The 17,140-nt window shown below is 37.0% G+C and overlaps 1 protein-coding gene across 4 annotated transcripts in view; it reads right to left on the reverse strand.

The window, feature by feature from the left end:
- ODAD2 (outer dynein arm docking complex subunit 2) overlaps positions 1-17,140 on the reverse strand; it is a 183,169-nt gene that overhangs the window by 145,781 nt on the left and 20,248 nt on the right. For all 4 annotated transcript variants that reach the window (XM_082740871.1, XM_082740870.1, XM_082740869.1 and 1 more), the window contains 3 exons: positions 7,578-7,780; positions 5,927-6,025; positions 2,893-3,040 (listed from right to left, as the gene is read on the reverse strand). In XM_082740871.1, coding sequence (XP_082596997.1) covers positions 2,893-3,040; positions 5,927-6,025; positions 7,578-7,780 — 450 coding nt within the window. The remainder of the gene's footprint in view (positions 1-2,892; positions 3,041-5,926; positions 6,026-7,577; positions 7,781-17,140) is intronic.

Here is a 17,140-nt window from a genome sequence, read left to right on the forward strand (position 1 = left end):
TGGGAGGATATTATTAAGGATGTCATTCACTACCACACTCACTGTCTGCTTCATTAAGTCCTCGGGGAGAAAATTCTTTCTGCTCTTAGTCCCAGGATCAGTTACATGCGTTGGCAACTGGGCTATTTTTACCTTATGAGGGTAAGAGCCTTTCCCTCACTGTATTAACTCACTACAGTTCCCTCCTTTTATTGGTTACTAGAAAATTTAAAGCAAAAATTGAGGGCCAGATGTGCAAGTCAAGAAGACTCCATGCCATATGTTGTCTACAGTAATAATTTGTAATAGAAGTCATAGTTATTGCTAACAAGTCTTGAGTACTTTCTGCAAAGCACTTAACGTGTGTTGGATTTTATTTGAAATTCATAATAATCCTAAAACATGAGAACTTTTATTTTTGCCACCTTGACCAGTGAGAAGACTGAAGCTTTGAGAGGTCAGTGAACTGCCCCAAGGCTGCTGAGCCAGTAAGAGGCCAGACCACGGACTCAAGCAGAGTGTTTCTAGCATGGAAGGTCATGCTTCTAACTGCTCTGTTAGTCTGCCACCTGGCCCATCCCTGCTTCTTCCCCCATTGACTATTTCCTGTGACTAATGGAATAGAGTTAAGAGACCAGAATTCTTTGGATAAACACCAGGGCTCTTAACAATCTTCTTCCAAAAGGTGATGTCTGAGCTGCAGCACCCATCTGGCTCAAGGTGTTCCAAGGCTGGGTGGCAAAGTTTTCTAGTGCCATTTCTTGCCAGAGTGACATGTGCTTTATGAGAAAAGAGAGAATGGGAAGATCCACTGTTCAGTGAAGGAGCAGGGGTACCATTGGGAAGGTCTCCTGAGTCTGGACATTGGTGATAGGTGTGGTGGGTTCGGCCAGTGTTTTGACTGCATGGTTTGCAGGAGAAGATGCCTACCAGGGGGCTGTGTCTGACCATGGGGCCTGAACTGCAGCTTGTGTTCCTGCTAGAATTTCCAAATTCCCGATAGGTATGAATATTCAAGCTCCTGGAATAAGAAATCAAAATTCCCCCAAATTCTCAGGAATTCTTGAAATAATTAATTCCATGTCTTTTCTCAAATTTTATTTGTATGCTTTTAGGTAATAATGATGACCATAATAGTGAACATTTTCCATAATAATAAAAAGTAAATCATTTTTTTGTGATCAAGATGCTAAAAATTTCAGAGATTTTCTATTAAAAATAAAAAAACCCCTTAAATGTATCATTTGCAATAACATGTAAAAATGAACTCTACCTGATATCTGATAATACTAAAACAGGGCAAGATGACCACAAAATCCCAAGTCAAAGCCATTTTAAAATTGAAAGATGATCTAAAAATATTTACTATTTATAAGATATTATTATTATAAGATGAAATTTTAAAACAAAACATTAACTATCCCAATGGTCTTGATTTTTGTTTCACGACAAATATTCCAAACACACACAAAAAAATTCTTTTATTTTGCATTGACATTGGTCAAATTGTTAAGAAGCTTTCAAAAGTATAGCCAAGGGGGGCATTAGGATTTGCTTCATAGAAGCTCCTGTCCTTTTTTAACAATGTAAATATATTTTTTTAAAGATTTTATTTATTTATTTGACAGAGAGAGATCACAAGTAGGCAGAGAGGCAGACAGAGAGAGGAGGAAGCCAGGCTCCCCACTGAGCAGAGAGCCCGATGCGGGACTCGATCCCAAGACCCTGAGGATCATGACCTGAGCCGAAGGCAGCGGCTCAACCCACTGAGCCACCCAGGCGCCCAACAATGTAAATATTTTATTTGCTTGCTCAGGTTCTGGTTTGGCCATTGACTATGTCACCATGGAGAATTAGAATACCTTTTCCCAATTTCCCAATTTCTTGACTAATTTTTCTTGGATTCAAGATTCAGGAAAACAGAATTTTTTTCTGAGAAATGCAGGGAATTGCAGCTGGGGTCATGCTAAGAAAGGGGGCATATTTTTCTTGCAAAAGGAATTTTTCTCAGCTAGGCTGTGTCCCCTGCAGAGGGTGTTTTTTGAATTCACAAAAATGTGCATATAAACTATTTTACCTGTCAGCTTTGAAGGACCTCAAAGGCATCAGAAAAGTACCCTTCAGTAATTTAAGAGCCACATAATATCTTTACATATGCAAAGCCACTGGCAAATGCCCTTGGTTCATTTGATCAAAGACGTAGAAAAGCTGGAGGAATTATGAGGTAACTAAAAATGTTGTCTTTATAAGTACTTCTCAACTACAGCTTTAGACTTGGCCTACCTTAGACACCACCAGTATCAGTTATCCATTAATATTAATCTGGGTTTTGGCAAATCATTTCCCTTGCCCTGCTCATATTCAAGTCTTAAATACATTATATAGGCCATTATTATGTAACATGTTTTCATACATGTTACATTGAGAGAAATGAAATGGAACTGATACATATCTTAAGCACCTACAATGTACCAAACATTATGCCACATCTTTCAAATATGTTTCCAACCCTAAAGAATTCCTATAGGGCAGATATTAACTTTATTCCATAGGTTAAGAAAAATAAGGCTCAAAACCACAACCAATAGCCATACTGCTAGTAAGTGACACAGCCTAGAATTTAGTTGTAGTCCAGCTTCAAAAAAATCCAAGCTCTTGCCGCCACACTATACTACAAGTTGTAAAATGGTGGTTAAGTCAGTATCTGCTCACTACTGTGGCCCAGGGGAGAGGGCTGGTACCCAGGCAGCCTGGCTGCAACATGAGAACTAACCTTGCTATCTTCAGGGTAGTTAGACCTTCCCCCATGCACCTTATTTGAAAGAAACATAATAAACTTGGGAGCAGAATATACATTTTTGGCAGAAGAATTAAAATAATCATTGTAAACACAATACGAAAGGTCTGTCTTACCTTTAAATATTTCACCAGCTTCTGAATTTGCCAATATTCCGATGGCAAATCTGCATTTGCTTCCTGACGATGATCAGGTGGTTCTTCATCTTCCTCACTCTCTGAGGAGCTCTCACTGATAATCTCCTCAATCTTCTCAGCACTCTTACTGAGAGCAATAACAACCACCACATGTAATAAATATATTTATGCTACAACATGGATGTAGTTATAATCATTAATATTTCAGCAATATGAACATAAGCAATGAAAAAGATACCAACACCTGAGTTCTAGAAGATCTTTGGTAAGATCTAAGTGAGGAGATAAATGAACCCCTGTCTCTATATCAAGTACAGGTCATTATTATCGCTTTGCATGCAATAACTGTAAGGAAAATAGTAAGAAATGTACAAGGGCATCAAGTATTTGTCCAATGGCTGTGCTGTACAAAAGGGCAGCACAAGACATAGTGGCTAAATAACCTGGGTTATTTGTGTTTATATTTACTTAAATTTAGTTATTGAATTGTATTTGTATTTATTGACGTTTGCTTACTGAATTGAAACAATACAATTAAATATTGAGTTTCACCAGTTTTTAACATTCTCTGATTTTTAAAAAATTTCTCAAAGGTGCTGTGGCAGAGAGAGTCAGGCAGAATGGCACTGTTGTGCCGTCTGGGCTACAGCGGAGAGAAACTGCAGTCCCGAACTGAAGTGCCTGTTCAATTCAGCAAGCTATGTGATGGGTGTCGGGGTAATGTATTCTCTGGTTCAACAAATGGCAGGAAATCGGTTAGAGAGCAAAATCTGGTAGATAAGGCTGACTTAAGAATCAGTGTAACGTAATCCAAAGGTATGAGATAGAAATATATTCTAAATTAACCTGTATTCCCTGGAGAATCTGTAAATGTACTTTCCCTTAGACTAAAAAGCTTCTGGAGTTAAGAGCAGAGTGCACTGAGTTTACCCCCCTTACCCCCACATCACATTAAAAAAATCAGTACCCCAGAGGAAAGCTGTTCTCTTTTTCCATTGATGAATCTGTTGACCTATAACTTTAAATGGCTTTCCCTATTTTATAAGGTTCCCATCCTGTCCTGCCCCACAGCAACCATACATTCAGGAGGTAAAAAGAAGCAAACCTCAATATTTCTTTGAGCTAGCGACTCCACCTTAAGAAATACTTCTCTACCACATAATTATATCCCCTCAAGCAAGAAGAAACATGGAGAAGTTCTAATTTTTGTCAGAGTCATGGTTGTTGCTTGGATATACTACCCCTTTACCCTTATCTATCACTCTAGGCTTCTCTGACTCACTAAAATTTGATTTAAAATTGAAACACTTATGGCCAAACATTTATTTCAGAAAAGATGAAGTAGATATACTTTTCCTTAATCCTCCCACTAAGTACATAAAAATCCTGGATATTGCATATAAAACAAACATGAGAGGGCTCTAACAGGTAGAAAGAAGAAGAAAGACTCTATCGAGATCTGCGGACTGGAGGAGCAACACAATGGTGAGTTACTTGGATTTTCTTTTTGTCTCATGTATCCCAGATTGGGTCCTGGAGAAGAGGGTGATGCAGAAACACCAGTGGGCACAGGAAAAAAAACGACCTAAGAAAAGCCTGCTCTTTCTTCTCAGAGGACCAGAAAAAGAGCAACTTAATAAGAAAACTTTTAGGCAACAAATGATCTATTCTAGTCAACACCACAGAAAACACGGTGGCCTAACCCCACTTCTGCGAGCAATGGCCAAGCAGAGAGCTTGGTGTTCTAACTTTGTCAGACTACAGCAAAGCTCTCTAATCCCCATGTTGGGTGGTATCAGAGGAGGCCTAATGCCGAGTCAGGACTTTCACCAACCCCAACCCCCACTGACAAATTAACAGGGTGTTCCTCCCTCTCACAGACAGGGTGGTAACAACAGAGCTTGAACTTCCATTACCACTAAGAAATAATAAGGAGCCCCTCACCCACCTCCCCAAGTGTCAATGAAGGCCTACTTGAAAACTTGTAATTCCTTGTCTCACCTGAGGAGGCAGCACACACCTTATCCCACCAATGTGGTATCCCAGAAGGCCTGCTAAAACCCAAGATTTCAATAAGATCTAGAAGAACTAAGAGAATCATAGAATCTCAAAAATTGTTAAAAATTACCCATTCTCTTACCATGCTCCAAAATGGAATAGATTTAAAAAGACTTTCATGGAAGAGGGGGTTAGAGAGAATGGAGGGAGAGAAAGAAAATCACAGAATGAAAAACAGAAAGAATGAACAGAAAAAAATATATATATAATGACAAATTCAAGCCCTAAAATAATAATGACATTGAAGGTAAATGATCTAAATACACCAGTTGATAGAGTTTAGCTTAATAAACCAAAAAGAAAAAGAAAAGGGAACCAACCAAATGCTACCTACAGGGAACTCATTTCAAATATAATGATATTATTAGTTTGAAGAAAAGGAGAAAAAAAAAAAAAGACCATGCAAGCAATCAAAGAAAGCAGAAGTGGCTATATAATATTGGAGTAAGTCGACATCAATAAAAAGAAAAACGACAAGGGACATATAGAGGGAAATTACATAATCATGGAGACGTATCAATCCCAAACATGTACACACCAAACAACAGAGTTGCAAAATGCATGAAGCTAAAATAGAACTAAAAGGAGAAACAGAAAAATTGCCATTATAGTTGGAGACTTCAGTACTACTCTCTCATTAATTTATGGAACAATTAGACTGAAAATAAGCTAGGAGATAGAAGAAACCAACACCACCAAGCAATGTGATTTAATTCACACTTCTAGAACACTCCAACAGCACCGGGTTATATCCATAGCTCCCTGTCTTTCAAATAACTCTTCACTAAGAGGTTATCTTATAAGTTCATTTAAAGATTTTCAACATTATCATTTTTATAACCAGTAGCTGTCAGTACAGGTGTCTGAGGATCCTGCTCTAATGGAAAGAACACTAGTCTTGTGCATGTGAACTAGGCCAGGCTTTAAAGAAGGGCTCATGTTAACAGACACTTACCGGACTAACTGTGCTCTTCCTGGGGAAACAATTGGTCCAGACCTTTCAAGTTTTCCCCCGTGTCTTTCCTCTTGGGTGTCTCTCAGTACATTTTTGTGACTGCAAATATATTAACTTTTTAAAATTAATTTATGTGGAGTAATAGGAAATTAAACATAGAAATATATACAAAGATCCCACTGTTTTCATGCACCCCAGGGATGTGTTTTCCTAATACAGAAAACTACACAAATTCCAGCCCCATCTGACACCTGTGAGGCCCCTTCTGTCTTTCCAGCACAGCCATGTACTTTCTATAGTGGAGGAACTTTTCGCCCCCCATTTCTTTTATGAGGAACAGGCGGCTGTCACTGTGCAGATCCGCCACTCTGAGCCTTCTACTCTCAGTGCTTCCTGCCCTGGGAGAGAGCTGCCTGGTCTCTTCCCGTCTCCAACCAACTCCGCGGCAGTGCCTGGATCTGGTTGTCCAGCTGTTCCCAGGTTTAGCACAGGCCTTGGTACATCCGCCGTTAGGTAAATTCATAATTGAAAAATGTCAGCACCTGGGAAAGGGTATTTTAAAAATTCACCTCCCAGGTAACAGAGCAGCCCATTTATGTGTCAGTTTCCCACTCCTTCAAATAGAGTCACAAAGATCGAACAGTTCAAGATTATGAGAATTAGAGGAGCGAGAGCATCTCCTCTCTCCTCGGGACTTCTTCAAGCCTGCTCTCTGGGTTTGCTTGCAAAACATGATCAGCCTGCGGTTCTCAATCCCTGCAGGTGAGGGTCCCCTGTGACCAGCTGGAAGGCAGTTCTTTCTTTCTTTTTTTTAATTTTATTTATTTATTTGACAGAGAGAAATCACAAGTAGACGGAGAGGCAGGCAGAGAGGGAAGCAGGCTCCCTGCTGAGCAGAGAGCCTGATGCGGGACTCGATCCCAGGACCCTGAGATCATGACCCAAGCCGAAGGCAGCGGCTCAACCCACTGAGCCACCCAGGCGCCCCAAAGACGGTTCTTTCTTAACCCACTCAGGTGACTGCATGGAACATTAAAAATGGGCTGAAACTTGTAAGCCTCTCTGCTAATTTAAAAAGTGCTCGAGTCACTGGTCTTGATGTCACACTGGGTGTTAATCTGTGCGTTGGCGCCTATTTATAGAGGGCCTAAATGGACCTAGTCTTGTATCTGTCAGACATTCATCAAATCAGTGTCCACTTCTCTTAGGCCTGTTGATTTTTGGAGGCTCTAGCTTTTCCATGGTATTTACTTAAAAGTTCTGTTAAAAGACACTGTCTCTCTCAAGACTTCCCTGATTAACTTCACATAATTTTAATCATTCTAAATTCTCCTAGAACTTACTTAATCAGGTCCCTACTGCTGTGTTTACATGGCCTGTGAGATTTCTCTGTGTCTTTTATCATCTTTTTCACGTGACATTTGCCCTGACTGAGTGAACTGGATTCTGGTGCCCACATGTGACCCTCTTTGTGCCAAGTCCTTCTACCTGGAATATGAAGAGAAGCAGGGAGGCATCAACCTGTATTTTGGACGGAGATGTCAGTATCTCCTCTGTACGCTATTGCTCTGACATGAATCTAAGCTAAAAGTTAGGCAAACATGGTTACTGAGGATGTATCTGAAAACCCCTCGTGCAAATTTCTACATACTCTTTGAAATCGACAGTGGCCTTCCAGTTTAAACTTGGCTCTAATCTTTTGGTCATTTGACTCTTCCCAAAATTAATTTGGTTCTTCTCCAGCGCACTCTTGCCTGAAGCAGGAAGAGCTTTCTGAAGGGTGGGTTCTTCTTCCTTTTTAGGTGCCTCATTAAGCTCCTTTTCTTTGTCCCATTCTTCACTGAATCTAACATCCTTTATGTACAAAAAACAAAAATAATTTTTACAGTGATATCGCTTCTGAATTATCTGGTACTATCTGAAAATTAACACTGGTGATAACTTCAGTAAAGGAAGTCATTGACGCATCTAACTTGTGCTGTTTAAGACATACACTGGGGAAGGGCCACCTTAGGATACTGGTTCCTGTTGGAGCTAGTCTGACAGAAATGTCATGTTCCTAAGCTTGCCTCTCCCTCCCCCTGCTGCAGCACATAAGGGTACAACAGCAGGGCTGGACCTATTCCTGCTCACCACCACCAGAAAAATCTAAACTCAGTGTATTGAAGGGGACACATCACGTACAAATGGCTGAAACCAAGGATAAAGAGAATATCTTGCCAGACACAGAAAACACAGAGGGAGAAACAAAACAATTAAAAGAGACGTATCCAAAACAATGCAAGTCAAAAGAAAAGAGAATAAGACCTTTAAAGTATTAAAACAAAAGACCTGTCAACTCAAAATTCTAAACAGAGACAAAAAAAAAAAAGCTTTCAAAAATAAAGACAAAATAAGACTTTCATTGATGAACAAAAGCAGAGAATTCACTGCCAGAAGGCCCATGCTAGAGAAATATCCATGAAGTTCTTCATTCAGAAGGAATATCATGCCACATCTACACAGAGAAATGAATATCTGTAGAAATTCTTTGAGCTGTTTTTGATCATTCTAAAATACAATTGACTCTCTAATGCGAAAATAGTAAGGAGGACCTGTGTTGTGATGAGCACTGGGTGTTATATGCAACTAATGAATCGTCGAACACTACATCAAAAACTAACGATGTGCTTTATGTTGGCTAATTGAACGTAATTATAAAAAAGTCGTATCAATGTGTTGAGGAGTTAATACCATGCAAAAGTAAAATGCATGACAATAATGGCAAGGGAAGGGAGAGGCATTGAAGGTGCACCGTGTAAGGTTCTTAAACCAGTCATGAAACGGTAAGATAGCATTTAAAGTTGGACAGGATAAAGTAGAGATATACATTAAATAACTGAGGGCAGCAACCATGAAACTTTTAAGAATATAACTGACAAAAAACATAAATAAAATAGAATCATTTCTAAAAGCTCAATTAATACCAAAAGGGCAAAAAAAGAGGAAAAAAGAACAAAGAACAAATGGGACAAATAAGAAACAAGAAGACAGTAAATTTAAATTCAATTCTATCAGGGCACCTGGGCGGCTCAGTGGGTTAAAGCCTCTGCCTTCAGCTCAGATCATGATCTTGGGGTCCTGGGATCAAGCCCCGCATTGGGCTCTCTGCTCGCAGGGAGACTGTTTCCCTCTCTCTCTCTCTGCCTGCCTCTCTGCCTACTGGTGATTTCTGTCGAATAAATAAAAATCTTTAAGAAAAAATGAATAAAAAATAAAATAAATTGAACTATCACTAATTACATTAAATAAAAATGATTTTAAAACTTCAGTTAAATCATCAGACTGGATGAAAAAGGAAAACCAAGTATTTGTGGTATTAAAAAAACCCACTTTCCATGCAACCAACAATCAAAAAATGCAGGAGTGACTACATTAAAAATCAAACAAAATGGACTTCAAAACAAACACTATCAGACCTGAAGAGGGAGATACATAACAACAGAGTCAACACAACTTTGTGTATTCACCCAACAAGAGAATTTCCAAATACATAAAGCAAAAGTAAATCCAGAATTATGAGACTTCAAAACTCCTTGCTCAGTAATCAACAAAATAAATACATAAAAAATTAATAATATAGAATACCTGAGTAATACTATCAACCAAATTGACAAAACAGTTGATACAATGTACTACACAACAGCAACAGAACTTCCATTCTTCTCAAATGCACACAAAAAAAGAATCACCCAAAATGACCACATTCTGGGTATAAAACAAACATTCACAAAGCTAAAACGACTAAAATCATACAAAACATCTTCTCTTAATACAATGGAATTAAACTAGAAATCAGTAAAAGAAAGGTAACTGGAAAATCTTCAGATACATTAATTTGCATGAAAACATATCAAAATCTGTAGGATGTAGTTCAGGTAGTATTTATAAGGAAATTTACAGAATAAAACTTTATATAAGAAAAAATAAAGATCTCAAGTCAATGGCTAATTAAGAGCTTAAAAATTAAGCAGTTAAATAAGAAGAGCAAATTAAACCTAAAAAAATCAGAAGGAAAAAATCATAAAGACCAGAAATAAAAAGGAAAGCAGCCAAACATAAAGGCAATCAATGAAACAAATAGCTGTTCTTTTAATAAAATTGATCACTTCAGGTGCTTGGGTGGCTCAGTTGTTAGGCTTCTGCCTCTGACTCAGGTCATGATCTCAGGGTCCTGGGATCAGCCCCCCATCGGGCTCCCTGCTCAGCAGGGAACATTTTTCTCTCTCTCCCACTCCCCCTGCTTGTGTTCCTTCTCTGTCTCTCTGCCTCTGTCAAATAAATAAATAAAATCTTTTTAAAAAATCAATCACTTCTTTGCAGACTAATCAAAAATAAAAAGAGAGAAAACTCAAATGACCCATACTAGAAATGAAAGAGGGGTCATCACAAAAGATCTCCCAGACATTAAAGGATAATAATGGAATGTTGTATTTGAGGCCAATAAATTAGATAACTTAGGTAAAATGTATGAATTCATCAAAACACACAAACTACCAAAGCTTAACAAAAAAAAAAAAAAAAAAAGGAAATCTGAATAGTTATATATCAAAGAAATCAAATTCTCAGTATAAAAATACTCCAACAAGAAAAGCTCCAGGTACAGATGGGTTGACTGGCAAATTCTATCAAACATTTAAGAAAAATAATACCCAATCTACACAAAGAATTCCAAAAAGAAGAAAAATAAATGAATTATTTCCCAGTTCATTTTTTGAGGCCACATTGCCCAGATACCAAAACCAGACAAAGGTATTAGAAGATAACTACTAACCCATATCCTTCATGATTATAGATGCAAATATCCTCAGTAAAATATTACCAAATTTCATCCAGCAATACCAAGCAGGGTAAGCCATAAAGATCAAGTGAGATATTGATTGAATATCCCAGAGTTGAATGTTACTTCAATACACAAAAATCAATGTAAATGGTCATCAACAGACAAAAGGATAATCATGTGATCATCTTAAGAGATGCAATAAAGTCATCACCTCCAAGTAGCAATGGGTTCATCTCCCATGGGTTAAGTGGAAACCCCATGGAAAAAATGTAAGAAGGCACTCGCTCCCTCCCAGCCAGGGTAGAGTCAGAGTAGGCTTCATGGAAACTGAATTTCCACCCCTCTCCAATGGTGATGAGGCACCCTACACCACCAGAGTTGTCAATGGAAAAATAAGTGAAGAACTCAGACTTCACAGAACCTCCAGACTCCGCCAGTGAAGTGCCTAAGAAGGCCTGTTAAAACAAAAGATTTAAATAAAAACCAGAATTTCACAACATAAGGCCCCAAATGTCCAAGATAATAAAAGATCATTCATCCTACTAAGAACCAGGAAGATCACAACTTGAAGGAGAAAGGATGATGCACAGGTTAAAGCTTATACCAAGATGAAATAGATGTTGGAAAAATCTGATAAGAATTTAAAGCAGCCATCATATTTTATATGCTTCAGTGAGCAATTATGAAGACTTGAAACAAATAAAAAACTAGAAAGCCTCAACAATTAAACAGAAGATATGAAAAACAACCAAAAAGAAATTTCTGAAATGTATAAACTAAAATAAAACTCACTGGGATAGGCCTAGCAATATGATGGAGAAGACAGAGGGGAAGAATCCATGAGCTTTCATGAAATTACCCAGTATGAATAAAAAGGGGGAAATTCATTGGAAAAAAAAAATGAACAGAGCCTCAAGATCTGTGAGACTATAACAAATATTCCAAAATTCATGTCATCAGAGTAACAGAAAGAAAGGAGGGAAAGAGTCAGACTAAAAATGTATTCTAACAAGATTTGAAATTTTCTCAAACTTGGTAAAAGACATAAATCTAAGATGCAAGAAGCTGAGGAAATCCTAAACAAATGAACTCAAAGAAATCCATGCCAAGACGCATGATGATAAAACAAAAATTACAACAGCAGAAAAGAACAATGGAAAAGAATAAAAGTGTGGCTAAATACTTTCACTCTGCTCTTGAGTTTTCTAAGTTTGATGGTTGAAGCAAAACAATGTCTCATACAGTTATCAATGTATATAGAAGAAATAAAGACAATTACAAGTAAGACAGGGTAAGAGGATTTAAAGATTTTTATTTATGGGTGCCTGGGTGGCTCAGTGGGTTAAGCCTCTGCCTTCGGCTCAGGTCATGGTCCCAGGGTCCTGGGATCGAGCCCCACATTGGACTCTCTGCTCAACGGGGAGCCTGCTTCCTCCTCTCTCTCTGCCTGCCTCTCTGCCTACTTGTGATCTCTCTCTGTCAAATAAATAAAAATCTTTTTTTTTAAAGATTTTATTTATTTACTTAACAGACAGAGATCAGAGAGAGACCCTGGGATCATGACCTGAGCCAAAGGCAAGGCTTTAACCCACTGAGCCACCCAGGCGCCCTGGGTAAGAGGATTTAAAAGGAGATATGATTGAGTCATATGCAATTACTATTTGAAGGAGACATGGTTTCTATGCTTCACTCAAACTGGTATAATGTCAAACAGCAGATTATAATTAATTATGTATGCATGATATGGTAAAATATCCACAATAAACAAAGGCACAAAATCTATACAGAGAGGTACACCAAGACACTATGGATAAATTAAAGTAGAATTCTAAAAAATGTTCAAGTAATCTACTGAAATGCAGGGGAAAAAAAACAAAACAAAAACTAAATGGAACAGAAACCAAAGTAAACTAGCAAGTGTAAACCCTAACATATCAATAATTAAATATAAATGATCTAAATACACCAGTAGATACATAAATAGAATTTCACAAATTTATTTTATTTTTTTTTATTTTTTTTTTAACTTTTTATTTTTTATAAACATATATTTTTATCCCCAGGGGTACAGGTCTGTGAATCACCAGGTTTACACACTTCACAGCACTCACCAAAGCACATACCCTCCCCAATGTCCATAATCCCACCCCCTTCTCCCAAACCCCCTCCCCCCAGCAACCCTCAGTTTGTTTTGTGAGATTAAGAGTCACTTATGGTTTGTCTCCCTCCCAATCCCATCTTGTTTCATTTATTCTTCTCCTACCCACTTAAGCCTCCATGTTGCATCACCACTTCCTCATTTATTTTATTTTTAAGATTTTATTTATTTATTTGACCAACAGAGATCACAAGTAGGCAGAGAGGCAGGCAGAGAGAGAGAGGGGGAAGCTGAGCAGAGAGCCCGATGCGAGACTCAGTCCGAGGACCCTGAAATCATGACCTGAGCTGAAGGCAGAAGCTTAACCCACTGAGCCACCCAGGCACCCCACAAATTTATTTTATAAACAACTGAACTGAATGTGGTCTACCAGAAACTCACTTCAAGTATAATAATATTGGTAGCTTGAAAGTAATAGGAGGAGAAAGATATAACACGCAAACAGTAGTTAAAAGCAAGGTGGAGTGGCTATAAAAATATCCAGTAAAAGTAGACTTCAGATAAAGAAAAATTACCAAGGAGAGAAAAGGACATCACATAATGATAAAGTGATCCATCTTTCAAGAAGATATAGCAATCTTAAATGCATATACAGAGCTGGAAAAACAAAAACAGAACTAAAAGAAAAATCCTACAAATCCACAATTACAGTTGAAACATTTCAAAACCTCTCTCCAACAACTGCTAGAAAATCAGCAAAAATGTGGGAGACCTTAACATCAAAAACCACGTTTTAATCTACAAAGTAAAAATAAAAGAAGAAATAATAAATATCAAAGTGAAGTGGGGGGGGGCGAGAAAAATCAATGAAACTAAAAACTAAGTCTCTCGAGGAAATTGAGAAAATCAAGACACCTCTATCCAAATGGATCAAAAAAAAAAAACAACACCAATGACCAGTATCGACCAGTATCACAAATGAGAGAGGTAATAATAGCTACCAAAAATGAAAGGATAACTAGAAAAAGGTTATGGCCATAAATTTGACAACTTAGATGAAATGGAGAATTTCCTTTAAAGAAGACCAGGGTGCCTGGCTGGCTCAGATGGTAGAGCACATTGCTCTTAATCTTGGAGTTTTATGTCCGAGTCTCACACTGGGGGTAGAGATTACTTAAATTAAAAAACAGAATTGTTAACATAGCAAAGGTTATGGGTATTTTATCCCAGTACAAAAAAATAAACAACGACAATCTATCAAAACTCCCTCGAGAAGAAACAGGTAACAGCATGGCTCTCACTATTAAAGACATTGAAATTTGTTGCTTAAAAACTTATCTACAAAGGACACTCCAGGCCCTGATGGCTTCACTACCAAACATGTAAGAAAGAAACAATATCAATTCTGCACAAACTCTACCAGAAATTGCAGAGGAAAAAAAACTACCCAACTCATTCTAGAAGGCCAGTATCACTCTGATAAGCAAAACCAAAGATATTAAGGAAAATTACAAACAAATAACCTTACGTAGATGTGAAACTTAAAATCTTAGCAAGTTAGATCCCATAAAATATAAGAAGGATACTATATCCTGAACAAATGAGATTTATTCTGGGAAGATAAGGTTAGTTTATGTTTGAAAACTCATCAATGTAATTTACTACATAAACTAAAAAAGAAAAAAAAACACTATTATCTCAATAGGTAATCACTCAATAAAATCCAATATTCATTACTCTTTTGGGGCTTTATTTAAATTCAAGTTAGTTAACATATAGTGTCTTACTGATGTCAGGGTAGAAATAGGTGATTCATCAGTTGCATGTAACACCCGCTCCTTAATGCCATCGCCCAGCTACCCCATTCCCACACCAGTCTCCCCTCCAGCAACCCTCACTTTGTTTTCTGCAGTTCAGAGACTCTTAGGATTTGTCTCCTTCTCTGTTTTTATCCAATATACATTCCTAATAAAAGTTCTCAACAATATCAAATATCAAATAGATCAAATAATAATTTCGTCTGTGAGAAAGCTATAGCTAACATCATGCTTAATAGTAAGAAACCGAAAGTTTTCCCTTTACCACTGGGAACAAGAGACTACTTCTATATAATTCTGTACTGGAGGTTCCAGCTAGTGCATTAAGGAAAGAAAAAAAAAAAAAAAAAAAGGAACTGAGTTTGGAAAGGAAGAGGCAAAATGATCTTTATACACAGACAATATGATCATCTACATAGGAAACCCTCTGGGATCCACAAAGCAGACACTAGAATTAATAAGTGTTTCAGAATATGAAAGCAATATATAAAAATCAAGTGTATTTTTATTTAATACAAACATATCACAAATTGAAATTTTAAAACTACCATTACTCATAGCCCTTGTTAAATAAACATTCAACAGAGTAAGTTTGAAGATTTAATGGGTCTTATGAATTGATTCATGAATCCAGCAGCATCCTGTCTAGCAAGCAAAGAAATGCTTCACAGAACTAAACAAAAGAAAGGTTTTTAAAGGCAGAGAGCATTAAAAAAAGGAATTTATTAGCAAGGAATGTATTGTTTAGGCAAGGGTAGGCAAGGGTACCCTCCTACAAAAAGCAGAAGGGATAAATCAGTAAATTTCTTCGTATGGACCAGGCAGCTGCAGTTGGCTGGTTATGGGTTATACTCCTGGGTGGCTGAAACTGCAGTTATTTAGGTATAAATAATATAATAATATATATATTATAAAATATAATATAATTCTTGGATGTTGACTTGGCCTAAGTGATGCCATTTTGAGCCTGTAGTTTTCTTTTTAACGCCTCTAAAATATGAAATACTTACAGGTAGGTTTCATAAGGGATGTGCAAGAGCTGTGCACTGAAAGTTACAAAATATTGCTGAGAAAATTAAAGACCTAAACAGATGGGAAGACATACTCTGCTCATAGATTGGAAACCTCAGTGCTGTCAAGACATTAGCTCTTTCCAAATTAAACTATAGACTAATCATAGTCTCAATCATAATTCTTTCAGGCTTTTCATGAAGAAATTGACAAACTGACCCTAACATTCTAATGGAGTTACAAAAGATGTAAAATACCCAAACAAGTTTGAAAAAGGAGAACATTGGAGAATTTATACTACCTGACTTCAAGATTTATTATAAAGCCACAGTAATCAGACATTGTGGTACTGGCATAAAAATAGACAAATCACTGGAACAGAAATACACCCACACAAATAGACAACTTATTTTTGAGAAAGGCATAAAGGTAATTCAATGGAGAAAGGATTTTTTTTTTCAACAAATGGCATTGGAACAACTTGATATTAATATGCAAAAGAAAAGAACTTTGATCCATGCCTTGTATCATGTACAAAAAATAAATTTTAAAAAGCCTAAATGTATTATAAAGGGCACGAATTGCATGGAGCACTGGGTGTGGTGAAAAATAATGAATACTGTTATGCTGAAAATAAAAAAAAAAAAAAAAAAAAAAAAGATTAGCAATAACACCAAAAAAAAAAAAAAAAAAAAAGCCTAAATGTAAAACCTAATATTTGAAAACGTCTAGAAAAAGAAATTGGAGAAAACCTTTGTGACTCTGAGTTTGGCAAAGCTTTATCAGGTACAATGTTATAAAGAAAAAATTAGTAAGTTGGACTTCATCAAAATTAAGGACACTGGCTTTTTGGAAGACATGGGTTAGAGAATTAAATGACAAGCCACAAATTGGAAGAAAATACTTACAAGTCATATATCTGACAGAATATGTAAGCCAAGAGTATATATAAAGATCTTCCACAACTATCAAACAACCTAATAAAAAACTGGGCAAAAAATTGTAATAGACACATTATCACATATAATATAAGAGTGGCAAAATAAGCATATGAAAGAATGCATTCAAGAAATACAAATTAAAACCCAGTGGAATACCAGTACACACACCTATTAGAATGTCTAAATCGGAGGACTGACCATACCAATTATTGACAAATATGCAGAAGAACTGGAGTTCTCATACATTGCCAGTATGTATGTAAAATAATACAACCGCTTTGGAAAACCGTTTATGAATTGCTTAAGAAGTTAAAGATACGGCTACCCTATGACCTTGCTGTTTAACTCCTAGCTTTTACCCAAGAGAAAGGAAAACATAGGATAGGTAGAGAAAAACACCCAAAAACAAAATGTTGAAAATATGAGAGCTTAAATTTTAAAGATACATACAATGTTTTGAAGGTAAAAGAATATTTATAAATTGTGGGCAACAGAAAAGAAAATCAGAGAATGAGTCTCAGAGGC

This window comes from Mustela nivalis (genome assembly GCF_964662115.1).
Source record: "Mustela nivalis genome assembly, chromosome: 7".
In the NCBI taxonomy this organism is placed as follows: domain Eukaryota; kingdom Metazoa; phylum Chordata; class Mammalia; order Carnivora; family Mustelidae; genus Mustela; species Mustela nivalis.